This window comes from Corvus brachyrhynchos, unplaced genomic scaffold (genome assembly GCF_000691975.1).
Source record: "Corvus brachyrhynchos isolate BGI_N302 unplaced genomic scaffold, ASM69197v1 scaffold21, whole genome shotgun sequence".
Taxonomy (NCBI): domain Eukaryota; kingdom Metazoa; phylum Chordata; class Aves; order Passeriformes; family Corvidae; genus Corvus; species Corvus brachyrhynchos.
The window spans coordinates 1,102,176-1,119,173 of record NW_008236924.1 but is presented as its reverse complement, the minus strand read 5'-3'; the positions used below and the strand labels follow the sequence as shown (position 1 = coordinate 1,119,173).

General features: G+C 50.3%; 2 protein-coding genes across 4 annotated transcripts; one reads left to right on the top strand and one right to left on the bottom strand.

Annotated features, from left to right (window-relative positions):
- Nucleotides 1-43: 43 nt before the first annotated feature.
- On the top strand, nucleotides 44-6,989 carry RBM22 (RNA binding motif protein 22). Its single transcript, XM_017728106.1, has 10 exons — nucleotides 44-503; nucleotides 1,445-1,474; nucleotides 2,473-2,605; nucleotides 2,881-2,981; nucleotides 3,148-3,320; nucleotides 3,855-4,055; nucleotides 4,541-4,705; nucleotides 5,132-5,220; nucleotides 5,727-5,858; nucleotides 6,550-6,989. Exons 1-10 carry the CDS (start codon nucleotides 501-503, stop codon nucleotides 6,678-6,680), a joined length of 1,158 nt encoding a protein of 385 aa, XP_017583595.1. The 5' UTR covers nucleotides 44-500; the 3' UTR covers nucleotides 6,681-6,989.
- Nucleotides 6,990-8,193: 1,204 nt separating this feature from the next.
- MYOZ3 (myozenin 3) lies at nucleotides 8,194-16,992 on the bottom strand. Of its 3 annotated transcripts, none has more exons than XM_017728107.1 (7): nucleotides 15,232-16,992; nucleotides 14,263-14,349; nucleotides 13,794-13,957; nucleotides 13,486-13,560; nucleotides 13,236-13,383; nucleotides 12,784-12,955; nucleotides 8,194-9,813 (listed from the first exon to the last, which is right to left on the bottom strand). In XM_017728107.1, exons 2-7 carry the CDS (start codon nucleotides 14,291-14,293, stop codon nucleotides 9,651-9,653), a joined length of 753 nt encoding a protein of 250 aa, XP_017583596.1. In that variant the 5' UTR covers nucleotides 14,294-14,349; nucleotides 15,232-16,992; the 3' UTR covers nucleotides 8,194-9,650. The 3 variants fall into 3 exon arrangements, with proteins under 3 accessions (XP_017583596.1, XP_008627143.2, XP_017583597.1); XM_008628921.2 differs by having other exon boundaries at nucleotides 15,241-16,992; XM_017728108.1 differs by having other exon boundaries at nucleotides 14,263-14,345; nucleotides 15,241-16,992.
- Between the last annotated feature and the right edge of the window lie 6 nt (nucleotides 16,993-16,998).

Genomic DNA, 16,998 nt, shown 5'->3' with positions numbered 1-16,998 from the left:
CGTCCCCCCGGGCGGTGGTTCGGGGGTGTGGCGGCTCGGAGCCCTTCCGGCGCTGCGCGGGCTGAGCTGGGCCCCTCGTGTGCCCGTGGCCGCGTCCCTTCGAGCTGAAGCATCTCCTGAGCGGGCCCAGTGCAAACAATCGCTGCTGAGGGATAAGGGGGGCGGTGTCAGCTGCTGCGGTCCGTGCACTGACAGGTTCAGATCTCAAGAACACGCTTTTTGTTTGTTTATTCCAAGTTTTACTTAAAGCTACAATAGCCAGCAGGTTATCATTCTATAATAGTTTGGGCCTGGGTCGTGTCTTGCAGCTCTCACGGTGTCTTTGAATCCATTTGTAACTTTTAATTTGTTTGATGAGTTAAACTAGAACATTTCTCAGAGTGTGACTTGAATGCTGTTGTGATGGCAGAGCTTGTTAAAAATTCCTGATTTCTTCTTGCTCGATTCAGGACTTCCCTATCCTGTGCCAGACATGTCTTGGAGAAAATCCCTATATTCGGATGGTATGTGCCTGTTGGACCCTGCAGTCCTTCCCTCTGTCTGTGGTGGCCCTAAAACTGTGGGTTGGGGACTAAAATAGGGCTGGGTACAAGAGGAGATGCTGAAGTGAACACACACTCCTGAATAGCTGGTTCTGCACAACAGGATCTGGTTCCAGCCATTGCTGGTGTGTAATACCATGGTTAGGGGTGTGATTATAGAACAAATCAATCAAAAAGGAGAGGAAGATGACACAGTCCAGTGTCTGGAGTTCAGGAAATAATAGAAAATGAAGTTTTAGTATTGGCGAACTCCAACATGGAGAGCTGTGAGCTGCTGAAATACTAATCAGCACAATTTCTAAAATGTGACACACACCTCTAAAATTCAGTTAAAGGTGACTTATGAAGATAGTTTAAGTTCCTGTTTGTTTTCCTTGGTTTCCTCTCTGCAGGGTGAGTCAGTCCATGTTATGTTGCTTTTCTCTGCCTGGCCTGGTTGCCTGTGACCTACATTGACATGATCTGCTTCACATTTGTGTTCCACAAAGTTTCCTGAGAGAGATTGTGTTGTTCTTATGAAACATAACCCTAATGCTAGTATAGGTGATATTTCAAAACCTGTTTGTTTTCATGGGCTTCTTTCATGTCACATCATCTTTCCTTAAAAAGAGCTGTTAATGCTCCTTTTCGTTCTCACCTTCCATCAGTACAGAAGGTGGGACTTAAAATACTCTGTTTTTAATGAATGTTTCTAAACCAAAAGTGTATTGAAAGTATTTAGGATTGGGTTTTTTTTGTCCTGTTGACTTTCCAAGGGGTAAGCCAAATACACAGGGGTGAGTGAGTCTAAATGCAGCATAATTATGAAAAACCTACTCTGTTACAGTGTCAATGATATGTTTTATGTTTTATGTTGAATTGATATTTCATGTTTTCTTTTACTGTTTTTTATTATATTTCAGACCAAAGAAAAATATGGGAAAGAATGCAAGGTATGTTTGTGTCTTTTGAGGAAAGAATGTCAAAATAGGTGCGATCTAGGAATAATACATTTTAATGATTAAAAACCTGTCAGCTTCAGAAGAGTGCTTATCTGGGTTAACTTAAAATGTTTATGTAACTCCATACATTTTTAGGTCAGTCTACTTGGCTTGTTAGACAAAGTCAGTTGGTCCTAAAATAGTAAAATTATGGAGCATATCCTAAGTCTGTCTAAACAATCTTCACGTTTATCAGAATGAGGTTTTGTGAATACTGTTGTACTGTATTTGAAGTTCCTTCAGCATCTTAAATGATCTGTGTTTTCTTGTGCAAGTCTGTCGTTTTTACTCAAAAGTGCAAAATACCTGGAGTTTGGGTTCTGCTGTGCATATGTTATTCATGGCTACGTGGTGATTTGTGTAGGTTGTCTAAAAGCCACGGTTATTTCCAAGAGCAGGAAATACTCAGTATTGCCTGGACTGAGGGAAATTAAAGGAGGGTTTTGCCCTTTTATCACTTTTCGTCTGAGGTAGAGAGAAGGTATATGTTGAAATCTGTACAGATTGAGATTGTATTATGTGCTCAAGCTGTACATGCAGAGGAAGCAGATGCATCATTCCATGAGATGAGAGGGAGCATCACTCTTCTGGACCAAAGATCTCATAACCTCTCCCGGGTTGCTGCTGTGCTGGTGCCTGATGTATCCATCATTGTAATTCATCTCTAGAAGCTCCACACTGACATCACCTGGAATCAAAGAGAATTTCTGTGTCTTTGAGTAGATCTGCACTCGGGTTATTGTGATAAATACAAAGAAAAACAACAAGAAAAAGAACTTCCCTAAAATTTTCTCTTGTCAAAGTAAAGCCCCAAACAGAAACAAGTATTTCCTGAGCTCTGTGTCTTAGCTTTAGGACAAAGAAGTTGTATTTATGGTTTGAAGAGGCTGGGTGAGTTTGGAGTTTGTTTCCATGCAAGAAGCAGAAGCTGTGTTGTCTTTCTGTCCCAGATTTGTGCCAGGCCTTTCACAGTGTTCCGCTGGTGCCCCGGGGTGCGGATGCGCTTCAAGAAGACAGAAGTGTGCCAGACCTGCAGCAAGCTGAAGAACGTCTGTCAGACCTGCCTGCTGGACCTGGAATATGGTGTGTACCCAAAAACCTGATCCAAGACAAGGAGCTGCCCTCTGAAATGGGATGTGGTGAAATGACTTTAAATGTGTGCATGTAACTGGCACTGGACAGCCTTTGAGAAGAACAGGTCTTGGGGGTCTTGTCTCTTCAGAGGTTCAAGGACAGAGTGGTTTCCCTGAGCAGCAGATGAGTTATCTGTGGTCACTGCAGGTTGCAGAAATCACTGTTTCTGCTCTTTCAGCTTGTTCTTCATATGGATTTGTTGGGGGTTTTTTGTTTCATTTTAGGTTTGCCTATCCAAGTCCGGGATGCAGGACTCTCCCTTAAAGATGAAATGCCTAAATCTGATGTGAACAAAGAATACTACACCCAGAACATGGAGCGAGAGGTAAGTGTAGCCATGATCATGCTTTTTGTGTGGCTGCGTGTGGGGAGGAAAGGGGAGCAATGACCTAGCTTCTCTTAAAATCACTTTTAATCAGAATGCTCTGATTCTGTGCATTAGTGTTCAGTGCTGATACACACATAATTATTTGTGTTCTACCTGCTTTTAGATAGCCAATTCTGATGGCACTAGACCAGTTGGTGCACTAGGAAAAGCTACTTCTACCAGTGACATGCTGCTGAAGCTGGCCCGAACCACTCCGTACTACAAACGCAACCGTCCTCACATCTGTTCCTTCTGGGTAAAAGGGGAGTGCAAGAGAGGAGAGGAGTGTCCCTACAGGTACAGACACAGCTTGAACAGTCAATCTGTTCACCACAGTCAGATGCTGCTTCCCTTGGAGATGCTGCCGTGGGCAGGAGACACACTACAGTGATTGGGGTCAGGGCAAAACTTGAATCCAGTGCCAGAAAATGAATCTCTGTGGTGGCAGGTTGGTTTGTAAGAAGTTGGCTGTGTGATTTGCCAAAGCAGTGACTGCAGCTCTTCTCTTGTGTAGTTCATTTTTCCCCTTCATGGCATCAGTCCCCTCAAGCAGAGATCTTTGTATTTGAACAAGAGGGTGTTTCAAACCCAGCTCTTGTGTTATGCAGTGCTGGGTGTTGAGCTGTCTGAAGTGCCATTCATTCAGAACTTGATGCAGTCCTGGCTGCAGTTGAAGTTTTCAGGGCTTTGTTCCATTTTGGCATGTTTATGTGGACAGGGTTAAGGATATAATTGACCTGAGGCCTTGAGAAGGGAAACTGGCAGCTGCAGTCATTTTAATCCGTTCAGTCATCCCCAATGCTATAAAATCCTATGTTTATTGAACCTTAGACATGAGAAACCTACAGATCCAGACGATCCTCTGGCTGACCAGAACATCAAAGATCGTTACTATGGAATTAATGATCCTGTGGCTGACAAACTTCTGAAACGAGCATCAACCATGCCTCGTCTAGATCCTCCTGAAGACAAGACTATTACTACACTGTATGTTGGAGGGCTTGGAGATACCATCACTGAATCAGATCTCAGGTGTGTTGGTGAATTTGTATTGCCCTTGCCTTTTTGTTTGACACTTTGGTAACAGCTCTTCAAGTGAGGAACAAAAATAAATCTGGCTTTCAGTTTTTCTTAATGGGGAACTGGTTGGTGGGCAGGTGCAGAGGAGTGCCAGCTTGTTGGAGAACAAACAGGCACATTTCAAATGCTTTGATTGAAATTTATTTCTTTAAAGATGAGTCATCCTTCTGAGCTGTTTGGGATACTGTGTAACCCTTTTTACAAGGAAGTTCTGTATCCTCTAGCTACCTACTGAGAGAAGCTGGTGCAGAGCTTTTATTGCTTCGTAATTGCGCAGAGGGCTAATTATGATTGATTGATTGATCCTTGATTTCTAATGATTAGATTGAACAGGGGGTGGAGAAGAGAAAGTTTCTGAGCATACCTCTATTTCACCTGCCCTGCACTCTGTGACTAGGGGGAGTGGGGAATCATAGTCAATTTTTTTCCCCATACAGAAATCACTTCTACCAGTTTGGGGAGATCCGGACGATAACAGTGGTGCAGAGGCAGCAATGTGCTTTCATCCAGTTTGCCACCAGACAGGCTGCAGAGGTGGCTGCTGAGAAATCCTTCAACAAACTCATCGTCAACGGCCGCAGGCTCAACGTCAAATGGGGAAGGTGAGTGTAGGGGGAAAAAGCCTGGAGGATGCAAGGTTCTTTTCTCTGTTTACAGTCTTGATGAGCAGGATTGGCTATTATGCAGAAGTAGTTACTTGTTTGGTAAATAATTGGGGTCCTCTTGCATTTTGGTTTTCTTTTTACACTGGGATCTGGGTTGGAGATAACACAAGTTGGAGATAACACAAGTAGCATAAGGGATTTCTTGGTTGAGGGTTATGGCTGAGTTTTGGTAGCTTTGTTCCTAGTCCATCTCCTGTAGGCACTGTTTGCAAACTTGGTGCCATCTGTCTGATGTTCTGTGAGTTTTTCATCTTTGGCCTGAAGAAATGGATCTGGAATAGATAATGTGAAACTACTGTGGTGTAAATATCTCCTTATCCTGCTTTTCTCATCTTTATTCTCAAACTTCTGTCTGTTTTTCAGGTCCCAGGCAGCAAGAGGAAAAGAAAAGGACAAGGAAGGCACTACAGAATCCGGGATAAAGCTGGAGCCAGTTCCAGGGCTTCCTGGAGGTAAGGGAGTTGTATTAATCTCTGAAACACTTAATGCTGACCCACTTCCATGAGCAAGGCTGCTGTTAAACTTCTGGGAGCAGTGACACCTCAGGATGGTAGAGGCAGTGGTGAGCCCAGAGCAGTTAAAGCAGGTTTGCAGCAGATCCAGCTGGATGGGAGATGAGTTTTGTCTAGGAGCAAATCCTTGATGAAAAGAGAGTTCTTTATGTGATGAGTGAAAAGTTAAAGATGAACTCAACTTAGTTAGGTCAGAGATACTGGCAACCCACACTTTTTAGAAGTCTTCTTAGTCTACTGGGCGATGATGGAAAAAGCAAAGCTGGTTTCAGATGAAGGAAGTTGGTAACTGGAGTTTCAGGGCAGTTCTGCTTTGCACTCCAGTTCATACATGCAACATTCATTTTTCCCTTTTGAAAGCATGGGTTGTGCTCCCTCTCTGGAGGCAGACCCTCTGCTTGTCTTGCCTGAGAGGTTTTCCATAGCTGTATGTACTTTCTCTGCAGCCCTCCCCCCTCCTCCAGCTGCAGAAGAGGAGGCTTCTGCAAATTACTTCAATCTACCTCCAAGTGGTCCTTCTGCCGTGGTGAACATTGCCCTGCCACCTCCTCCTGGCATCGCTCCACCACCGCCTCCAGGTACTTGTGTTTCCCGCTCAAGTGGGGGTGTGAAATTCAGTGTTAGATGGTCTCTTCCTCCTTGCCAGGCCGTGCTGCAGCACTGATGCATGCCCTGAGCTGATTTTCCTCATCCGTGATCACACAGTGTAAACGGATGATCTAAACTGAGCTGTCAGCACAGTTTAATTAAACTGAGCTGCCTGTTGTGGTTGGTATTTGCTTGCAAATTCCCAGGCATGTTGGAGATCCCTGTTATTGGTACTGAGACCTACTCAGTGCTTTTGCTGGCTGTGTAAATGCCACATTAACCCAGACTTCAAAGGGTAATTTTGCAGCTGTTTGAATGCCAGCGTGTCCTTGGCTCTCTGTATATCTATCCAGAGATGCTTTTATTTTTTAATGGAATTTTGGACTCTTGTGAATGCATTTGCTCTGCTCTGTGGTTGAGTAGAAAACATTCAGATGGGTATTACAGACACCTGCCTGGTTCCCCCACCAGCTTTTATCTGCGAGTAAGGATGTGTATTGGGTAGGGATTGCCCCTAGTTGTACTGAAAAGAGGGGCAGGAGTTCAGGGAAGATGGGAGGTGTGCACATTTGTGAGGCACAGCTGTCAGCCAGCTGTGGTGTCAGTACTTTGAAGCAGCAGTACACACACACACTGGGTTTTCTGTTGCTTTGCCTGAAGCAGCCAACTCTGTTTCTGCAGGTTTCGGACCACACATGTTCCACGCCATGGGACCCCCACCTCCCTTCATGAGAGCCCCAGGCCCCATCCACTACCCATCCCAGGATCCCCAGAGGATGGGTGCCCACGCAGGAAAGCACAGCAGCCCCTAGCACATCCTGCCACCGTCATCCTTGAAGTAAATGTTATTTTCTAGTTACCATGGTAGCACGATATGTTGAGCTGTGGGTGAGCTAGAGACGCCTTATTTCCCTGCTTGCAGCCACAGGGCAAGCTGAGCTCCGTGTCTCCGCTTATAATTGAATTCTTGATACGTCCCAGGTCTTTCTATTAGTGTGGGGGGTGGGTGAGGGACAGACAGAAGGGCTGTCGGGGGTCTGTGGGTCTGGGGTACCAGAATTACAGTGCTGTCTGTGTATCCCATTGGCACACTTTTGAAATAAACTTCTGGAAAAACAAAACTAAATGCTTTTCAAGCCTGTTGATACCCTCAGTCAGAAGGTTATGGACTGTTAAAATGTAACCAGAGACTCTTCTCTATCAGATAACTAATGACATATTATTCTAATGAGGTATTAAACCAGGACTGAGTAAGAGTTGAAAAACAAGTTCAGCAGACCTGCCAAACCCATGGCTTGGCCTTACCACTACACAAAATCTTCCCCTCTCCTTTATCCTGACTTCTTGATTAAAAAAGACAAGAAAACAAATCCTTTTTTAGTGCATCACTTTTAATCCTGTACATCCTGAGCAGGACGAATGCTGGGTCAAGCGAGCAGCCCCCAGGCAGTGCGGGCATGACATGGAGTGACAGGTCAGCAGTTGTCTGATTTAGCCAGGTGACAGCCCCCTCAGTGGCCCCAGAGCCTGGGCTTGTGCTGCCTGCATCTGCAGGGCAGGGCAGGATGCAGTTGCAAGCTGCTCTTGAGGAGATTTGGGATTCTCAAGGCCTGTGAGACACTGTCCCTGTAAGCTGTGACATGGGTCCTACTTCATCTTGCTTTGATAAGATGTGAAACTCTTCTTTCTGTGCTCCAAGTGTAGTGGTTGCCTGGGAGCAGCTGTATCCTGCCTGCAGCCTGCTGCTGAGTGAGGTCTGTGTACGTGTGGCTGGAGGATTTTAGGTTTATCTCCATATTAGCTGCTTTCATGCAGTGAATCTGTGGATGTCTTTGTAACAGGATGGGGCCCGTTCTGAAGTTTCATTTGCTTGTTTTTTAAAAAGTACATAAAATATTTGAATTTTTCAACACTGTGCTTTGACCCAGCTTCCTGGAGCACAGTGTCTGAGGACTTGGTCTGGTTTTTATGTGACTGCAGCCACAGCCAAGATCCTACATGGGCAAGGACAGGCACATCAGATTTTAGTTTCATGTGCTGTCCTGTACAGTGCCACTGGGTCCCATCATGGTGCCAGCCCTGCCAGCCTGTCAGAGGAGGTGTAGCACTTGTGGCACCACAGGCTGGCTTTCTGTGGTGAAAGAGCTGGGCTTTGGGTGTGGGTAATTAGTTCAGCTTTTGTCAGGAAGAACTGTCCCAGGGTGGTGTTGGACAGCAGATGCTGCTGGTGGATGGGAGGGGGCTGTGGCATTTACCACTGCTCTGGCCCTGAGTCTCCATAGCTGGGATCTGTGAGTGCTGTGACAGATTTGGAATGCAAGAGGCTTCACATCATCCCAGTTTATTTATTATTTCCAGCCAGTTACCCAGGGTGCCCAGGTTCTGCAGCTGATGGACGAAGAGGAGGGAAATGGAATTGGAACAGGGCAGCATTTAAGCATCATAGATTTATTATTTCTAAGGAACAAACCTCTTTTCTTTCCATTTGCTTGCCCCCTCCTTCTTCTGTGGGAGACATAGAGTAATGAAAACTTCCCACCTGAATGATGTGTTGTGGCAGTAGAATCCCTGCGTGGGGTTTGCTCTGCACAGCGTTACAAACTTTACAAATGAGATAGCTGCTAGCTGCATTTTTACCACACCATTTACTCGCCCCATTTAACCACAGTGGTGGAAAAAGGAACTTTTATCCTGGTGCTTTTGGGAGTATAAGTAAGGGTAACATTAGGAACCTGACAAAAGCAATTGGAGGAAGCCTGTGTTGTCAGCAATTTTTGTGAGTGGGGTTGCCCAGATGTTCCAATGACTGTAGGCTGTTGTTAGCTGCATGTCCCACTGTGTGTCACTGCTGAAAACGTTGGTGTAGTTGGATCCTCACTGCTGATTTTCACGTTCCCAGGGGGGCCCGTGCTTGCTCTGGAGGCACAGCCATGCTGCTTTTCCTTTCCACTGCTGTTGAAGTTACCAGAACACCCTGGCAGCATCCCCACGTTGGTGTGGTTCTGCAGGGCAGCGGGTCCAGGCAGGGCCTGATCCTTGACCAACTACATGAAGCAAATCTGGCATAAGTCACTCAAAGGGCCTAGACTGGATGTTCAAGCAAGGCATGCAAATAGCGGTAGGAAGGGGAAAATAGCTGCTAGCCAGCAGCTTGTGGAAAACAGGGCACAAGTTCCCAGCTCCCAGCATTCCTCTCCCCTCTATCCTGGCTGTGCTGTGTTGGTAAACAGGTAGATTCCCACTCCTTCATTTGTTTTTGTTGTCCAGCCAAGCTCAAGGTAGCTGCTTTTAACATGCCAATGCATCAAGTAACTTGTTTTGCTACTGCTCTTCCATTATCACCTCCTCTCTGCGTCCTGACTGGAATGACAGATGCAGAGTTGTCCTGAAGATGGAATTTCTCTGCAAAAGCACCAGCTGTCCGAGCAGGTGTCGCATGTCAGTGAAGGTGCAGTGGGGCAGCTTGGTGTGCTGCAGCTGGGGTTCTGCCGTTTTCCATGAGGCAGGGAGGAGGACAGGCTGTACGGGATGTTTTGTACGGGAACTTGCAGGGGTCTGCTGGATTAACAGCGAGGACTTGGCTGGTTGGCTTGGCACTGACTGCAAGGGGAATTCAGAATGGTCCCACACTCAAGCTCATTTAAACCCCATTCAAAGATGACAACCTGAGCCCACCAGCTGAGCTTTCCTGAAGGATACCTGCCCCCCCCTCCCCTCCCCTGTGAGTGTGTCCGAGTCCAGTGAGGGAACCATCCGTGGCTATGGAGAAGGGAACGCACATCCTACAGCTCTTCGCTCTCCGGCAGGATCCGCACCCAGCCTTGGGCCACCCTGTTGAAGTTGGGCCTGTGGGAAATCACCTCCAGCACACTCAGGTTATCCAGCTCTACGGTGGGCAAAGAGAACAGCTCACCAACCAATGCCCTGTCAAACGGGGCCGGAGTCCTGCAGCACAAGGAGAAGCACACTTAGTCATGAGATGTTGTGAAGGTGTTAGAAAAAGTCTGGATTTGCTGAGTCCAGCACAATGTAGCAATGCCTGTTAGAAATGACAACCCTCCTCTTCCTCCCCAGCACGCTGTTAGAGCCCTGCCAGCCCAGCAAGGTGGTTCTCTGGTACAGAGCTCACCTCAACTCAAGCTTTGGCAAGCCTGGAGAGTGGGGTTCGAGGCCTGGGTGTTGGTGGAAGTGTTCTGCACATGGAAGGGCTTAGATTCAGACACCAGTGACAGTGCTTGAAAGTGCCTTGTCTGCAGCTCCTGTGTCCTGCAGAGGGCTGAGGCTGAGGGCTCTGCTCCGGATCACTCCAGCACGTGCACCTCTATTGGCCCTGGCTCCCTCCCACCTTTTGGGACGGCTCCTCATGAACAATGACTAACAGGAGGAGCAGTGTGGGGGCAAGAGCTGTCGTCTCTTTCCAGAGAAATGTGGAAAGGGGCTGGGGAAGAGTGTGCCAGCCCCCAAAAAGCCAAGAATGTTGGTTTTGGAGCAGCACATAGAGGCTGAGCTATCAGTGAGGCAAAACTGGGAATGTTTGCTTTGGGAAGCACTGCTAGCACATGAATAATGTGGCACTGTTTTGCAACAGGAGAAATAAGAGGGGGAAAGGCAAAAGAGAGAGGCTTGTTCTAGGAACTTTCTTATGGGAAAAGAGAGTCTTTGTCAAAGCTTGGTTTTCACTCTCTCTTAAGGCAGCACACCTCAGCAAGATGGCCCAAGGTTTTTGCATCACACTCTGAACATTTAAAATTAGGAATAAATCAGCCTGCTTTAACGCAGTTGCTGTGGAGGTGGTGGACCTGCCCTTGCTCTGTGACCCATGAGAGCTGTGCTTGGATTCAACTAGCCTTAGGCAAGACCACTGGCTTTCGATAGCCAGTTTGTTCCAAAAAGCTTGTTTTTCTGTGGTTTGGTATTTGAGCTGAGAAGTGATTTAAAAGCCAACAGCTTGGAAGATCATGAAAAGCCCAGTTAAAGGCAGATTGGCTTTCTGAATCTTCCTGCCTCACTGAAGAATTAGAGGAGGTGGCAAGAGGCTTGGAGTTAAATTAGCATCCATCTGTATTAAATTACAGTTGAAGACTTTAAATAGAAAGGCAGTGTGTGAGAGGGGAGAAATGGTACAGGGTAGAGTATTATTCAGAAACATGCCCTTGCTTCAGTCCCTGTCCATAAATAAATCCTGAGGCAGGAACATGGCTAAATGTTGAAAGAAAAGAGCCAAGTGTCTGCAGCAGCAGCTCCTTGTTCTCCCCCTGCAGCGCCTCCTTGGCTGTAACTCCTCAAGGAGAGCCACATGGCAAAACCCTGGGGCTGAGGGGGAGGAGAGCAGCAAAGGGACAGTGGTGGCCAGGCTCATCTTTGCCCTTTAGGATGGCTTTTCCCACACTGAGGGGTTGTGGTCCCCTACAGCCCCTTCTGCCAAGTACTCAAAGCGCAGCAGTCATGTCCCCCACGCCTCAAATCCAGCCCTGGGGTGGGCGCAGGGGAGCTGCTGTTGGCACGTGGTCTGCTGGGGAGCAGTGCTGTGTCCCGGGGGGAAACTCCAGTGGGAACTTGCCTACTGGAAGGTGACTTTAGCCAGGCCACCAAAGCCAATATAATTCCATCCTCATGACAGAGGTTTTCGGGAAAAAGGACAGACAGGACTTCTTTTGCTGATTCCCTGGGATGATGTTCAGCTCAAAAGTTCAGTTCTCATTATTTTACCATGGGCTGCTGGTGCTTTGCTACCACTGATGCCATGAAGATTTTTGCCTTTTCTTTTATAACCCTGTTATACCTTTTTACAAATTCTGTATTCCTAGTGCTTGTTGCCTACATTCTTGGACTTGTTTGTCAAGCTGAGAGACTAAACATTTTAGAAGCTTCATAGGTAGGGATCAGTGTGCCCCAGAGCCCAAGATCGTCTCCAAAACACATTCTGTAAACCAAGATAGAACCATCCAGGGGAAGGTTCCCTGGGGAGGGGGGCTCACTTGAGCCTCTCACTGGGGAATCTTTGATAGATATGCTAATTAGTAAAGCCTATAATGTTATACCCAATGCTGGGGAGACAGACTCGGCGGGGGGCATCTCGATGCATGTGACCTGGACGTGTGCACCTAAGGATCCTTAAAATAAATACCAAGGTAAAATCCCTTTTCCCCTTCTAACCGTGTCTGACTCTTGATTTTAAGACCAGGAAAAGGCATCACCAGATCTCCATCTCCTGGACCCCCACCAAGCACCTTTCCAGAAAGGAGATCTGTCTTGGCAGTCTTTCCTCCAGGGTCCCAACTTTGACCCTGGTGTAGTTTGGAGGTGTGAGGAGGCACCAGCCATGCTCCATCAGAAGCAGACACAGGGCATGGAGCTTGCCAGACTGAGCCACCAGAAACCCCCTGGCCTGGAGGCTTTGGGCTCAAGCAGGTGTTTGGAAGGAGTCTGGTGACCTCTTAGCACTCTGTGGGAAGATTAACCTTATACCCCCACTGCTTCCAGCAGCTGCTTGAATACCTTAAGGAAATTAGGAAAGAGACTTGGCACTGTCTGTGTCATTCCTCCACCCAGCCCAGAGCTGAGCCCAGCTGGGAACAGGAGTGATTCCTTCTGCAGGACCATGTGCATAAGAGTTGGCCCTCCCAAATTTCATCCCTGAGGTTACCCAGTGAGATTAAGCTGCTTAAGGCTATGCAAACCCAGTGGTGCAGCTGAGAGGAGATCTGGGAGAGAACTGCTGGAGGCAGGGACCTTTGCAAGGAGCCACAGAGGAGCTCCTGAGCAGGAAAAGAGCATCCTGAGCCCTCGCTGTGCCCCTGTGGGGTATAAGGAGGGCATAGACTGTTGCATTTCCCTGGCAGGATGGTGGGTGCTCCTCGAGGCTGAAGGGCTTGGCCAAGGGCTGGCCTGGCTGGTGGTGTCTGCCCCTGTTACCTGTTGAAGCTCTTGAAGTCCCACGCAGGGGGTCTCATGGGCAGCTGGTTCTTGCCATACATGGCATCATCCCTGTCACCAAAGAGCTCCTGCCATGGGGACCGGTAGCCCTTGGGGATGGCGGTGACATTGAACTTCTCATGGGGGATTTCTTTGAGGGGGCTCGAGTACCCTGTGCAGGGGGAGAGACAGTGTGGGCTGCTGGGGCCACAGCCAGGCTGAGGCAGGGGGCTGGGAACAGCCTGGCCTCTGCATGGCCATGGAAGACCTGTTACTGGGGCCAGGAATGCGTATCTATAACATAAATATGTAGGTATATATATCTGTACATTTAAAATCTCTGGGGAAGGGTTTTGGGCAGACCCCTGAGCAGGCAGCAGCTCACTGCCTCCAGCCCCACGTTGCTGAGATCACAGCAGTGTCGGGTTCAGGTGCAGGCAGCGTTGGCTTACCTGGGGCCAAGGCACTGGGGTTCAGGACTTTGCTCATGTGCAAGACCTTCTCTGACTTCTTGGGTACTTCTGGGGGGCCACCCTGGGGTGATGCTGCCACATGGAGCTCGGAGTGATAATTCTCCTGGCCCCCAGCATTCTCCCCTGCCTGTGGAGGGGAGAGTTAACAGGCACGGGGGGGACTCCCCCTGCCCCAGCTGGAACGCAGGGGGTGGTTGAAAGCACCTCAGAGCTTCCTCTATTTACTCACCATCTGTTCATTCACTGTCCCTTCTGAATCACCTTTCCCAGTGTGGTGTGAGCCACCTGCCCCTTGCCCTGGGAGCTGCAGGAGACAATAAGTGGGTGCAGAGGGGGATCAGTACCATCCCCCTCCTCTTTGGTGGATATTGAACCCCGTGTTTGCCCATCTCCATGCCCAGCCCACTGGGACATCTCTCCATTTCTGCATAGCAGTCAGCCAAGCATGGCTGCCCTGCAGAGAGACCACTGACTCCACCAGGAATTCCTTCCCTGGAAAGGCTGCAAGAGCCAGGGAAGGGCTGTCCTCAGACCCACCTGCCTGGAGCCACTGGGATGCTCAAAGACAAAGCGCTGCATCCGCTTCTGGCGCTGCTGGAAGAGCCGGGAGCCGCGGTTGTTCCGCAGGGAGAGCTCCTCGATCATCACATCCTGTGTTGTGCTCATCTTCTTCCCCAGATCCAGCTGGGGCTCTGGGGAGGCTGGGAGAGCACAGCTACAGCTGAGGACGCTGCAGTGTTGGGGACTCCCAAGCCAGCACAGACAGTGTATCCCCTCCTTGGGGTCCCTGTTTTGTGGCTGGGTCATTTGCCCGTGCCAGGGACTGGCATTTCCTCAGTGTGAGGAATTGTTAGAGAGCTCTAGAGGTTCAAGAAGCCTCTCCCACCCTGTGCATGGACCGTTCCAGTGAAAGCAGGGCCAATGGCCTCAACCAGAGCTGGGTCTGGGCAATAGTCAAGGAGGGCAGCACTGCCCTGGGGCTGGTGACACCCCTGCACCCCCTTACCATCTTGAGGGCCTGGTCTCATGATGGCCATCACTTGCTGCCGTGCTCCTGGGGCAGGTCTGTGGGAGGGGGATGGATCCTGTCTGGCTGGAAGAGAGAAGCACCCTGGGAGTGACACCAAGCATGGGCATGTGTCAGCTGCAGACACGCCCCAGAGACGTGCTAGGATTCAGCTGAGCATCTCCCCTCGTCAGCACCATCCCTAAGCATCTCCCTGCATCGCTCGCTGTCCCCTTCAACAGACACAGGGAATGTTCAAACCATGCTGTCCCTCAGCCCCTGCCTGTCATTCTTCCTCTCTGCCTTTCTTTAGGGCAGAAACCGTCCTTGCCTCTGTCCTTGCCCACAGCAAGCCACTGTCCTTGTGCCTCGAGCACCCTCGGAGCAGCAGCTGCCAGCCAAGCGGGGGCCCTGGCTGCCACCCCCCCAGCACCTCCGCCTTAGCAGAGCTATTTTCAGCTGCTGGCCCCAAGGGTGCAGGAGCTGCAACCCTGAACCTGCAGGGAGCTGGTGAGCCCAGCCAGCAGCAAGAAGGGTCATGGGACCACCCGTCTGTGTTGCTCCATTGTGGAGACGCAGCTGGAAACCAGCCCCAGTCTGAGCCCCCTGAGCTGCCCATCTGCAGCAGAACCCTCCTGTACTGCTGGGGTGCTCGGCTCCACAAGTGCTGCTCGACTCGGGTGCATCTGGCATCCCTCAGCTCAGGCTGATGCTGGGCAGCTTCCCCTAAGGGCCCTGCAGTGCCGGGGTCTCCATGGGGCTGGGGTGCCTGGCACGCAGCTCCCTGCCAGCTCTGAGTTCAGCATTAACCATCCCCACAACGAGCCAGGGACCTGCACCCCATCCTTCCCTCCGCCCCGCTCCAGGGAGACTCCACACTGACCCCCACAGTGGTGGTGTCCCCTTTTCCAAGGACATCCCCAAGCCCTGTGCACCCACCCAGCTGCTGACCCCCGCGTGGGACCTCACCTTCCCTACCTGGCCAGGGGATACCCCAGATGCTGGGGACTGAAGATGCTTCTCCTGCTGCACTGGGGATGAGACTGAAGCCAAGCTGCAGTCACCAGCACTCGGTGGCCCCTGCTGGCCCTTTACGGCACCCTTGGGCTCCTGCTGCTTGCCCCAACACGTCCTGGGCTCCAGCCCAGATGCCAAGGTCCAGCCACGGGACACAAGTTATTTCTGGCTGAGAAAGGGGGCGGAGCAGGGCTGTGACCCTTGGGGACTGGGATGCCATCACCCCAGCACGGAACAGGTCTGACTCACAGGGATGAGGATGCCATAATCCTGGCATGGAGCAGGGCTCTGACCCTTGGGGACCAGGATGCCATCACCCCAGCGTGAAGCACAGCTGGCCCACACGGATGCTGTCACTTGGCATGGAGCAGGGCTGACCCTTGGGGACATGTAGCAGCAGCAGGAGGTAGCCATGTGCCATGTGTGCCCAGGCCACCTCGGGGACAGATCAGAGCCAGCCTGGGTGGGATAATGGCCGTTTATTTCTGAGCTGGGTATACAGCGGTGCGGTGAAGGCAGGTTGTGGTGGCTGCTGCAGCGAGGGTGGGAGATGTGTCCTGGGAACTGGGGCTGTGTTCCAGAAAGGGCAGCCTGCAGTGTGGAGGTACTCCAGGGAACAGGGATGGGCTGGCTTCAACAGCGTGTCCTGGGGAAAGGGAAGGGGTGATGGGCATCCTGAATGGGAATATGCCAGAGGCCTGGCAGCCCAAAGGCAACCTCTTGTCCGGTGCTGGTCTCACCAGCCCCAAGGTGTGGGAACACCAACATGCTCAGAATCACCTTCTGTGCTGACACCTCCTTCAAACCCTCTGCAACTTCTACCATTTCCTTCAGCCCCCATGGTCCCCCACTTCTTCTCACCTGCCCTGGCTGTCACAGCACCCATCAGTTCCTGTGTGTGCCTCCATCCCACTGGAGAGGGGATGGGAATGGCAATGTGATGAACTTGGGTATGGGGACAGTGATAGGTACAAGATGGGGCCGTCCCTCTTGGTCTGGGCAGGGCAGGAGAGCACCTGTAAACAGTCCCCTTAACGTGGCAATAAATAACTTTGGCTCTTTTTGTTCTCCAGGGAAAGAAGGACTTGGGAGAATTTCTTTGAGACAGGGTCAAAAGTTTAAAAAAAAAAAAAAATCAGTGAATAACTGGAGGGAATTAAAAATTAACTTTTCCTCTCCAAAATCTGGTTTCAATTGACACCAGCCAAATCTAGAGGCTGTGAGAGGCTGGGAGAGGGACCCTGGTCATGGCATCCAATCGATGCTGCCCACCCGCAGCAGCTGTGCCACCCCAGGGAAGCAGAGCTGCGGTGACACCCCGGGATAACATCTGGGAGCTGGGGACCACCCAGCCCATCCCATCCTGGCTATGCGGGATGGGGCTGGCTGGCAGGCAGGGACTGCCGAGGGAGAGGCCGTGGGGGGGCCGGCTCCCCCACTCTGCCTGCTCCTGCCTGCTGACCACACAGTCCTGCCCCGAAAGGTTAGGGTGGTAAAAATAGAGCAGGGCCATGGGATGGCGTTGCGGGCATGAGGCACCTGACCCCTCTGGCACACAGAGGGGCCGTGGCAGCTCCGAAGGGACACTGTTTTTTGGAGACTTCAGCCTCGGGGGTTGGTGTGTTCCCGGTGGGGGGTGAGCGGGTGGCATCACCCGGGGTGATGGGTCTAGGGAGAGGGTGGTTTGGCGGGGGCTGGCTTTTCTAGGAGGTGCAGGGT

Coding starts and splice junctions, on each gene's coding strand:
- RBM22 (XM_017728106.1), top strand. Junction 2,982..3,147: donor CCCAGAACATGGAGCGAGAG/GTAAGTGTAGCC, acceptor ACCTGCTTTTAG/ATAGCCAATTCTGATGGCAC. Junction 5,859..6,549: donor CGCTCCACCACCGCCTCCAG/GTACTTGTGTTT, acceptor CTGTTTCTGCAG/GTTTCGGACCACACATGTTC.
- MYOZ3 (XM_017728107.1), bottom strand. CDS start 14,293: ATGGCCATCATGAGACCAGGCCCTCAAGATG. Junction 13,958..14,262: donor GAGACCAGGCCCTCAAGATG/GTAAGGGGGTGC, acceptor GTGCTCTCCCAG/CCTCCCCAGAGCCCCAGCTG. Junction 9,814..12,783: donor GACTTCAAGAGCTTCAACAG/GTAACAGGGGCA, acceptor CTTGTGCTGCAG/GACTCCGGCCCCGTTTGACA.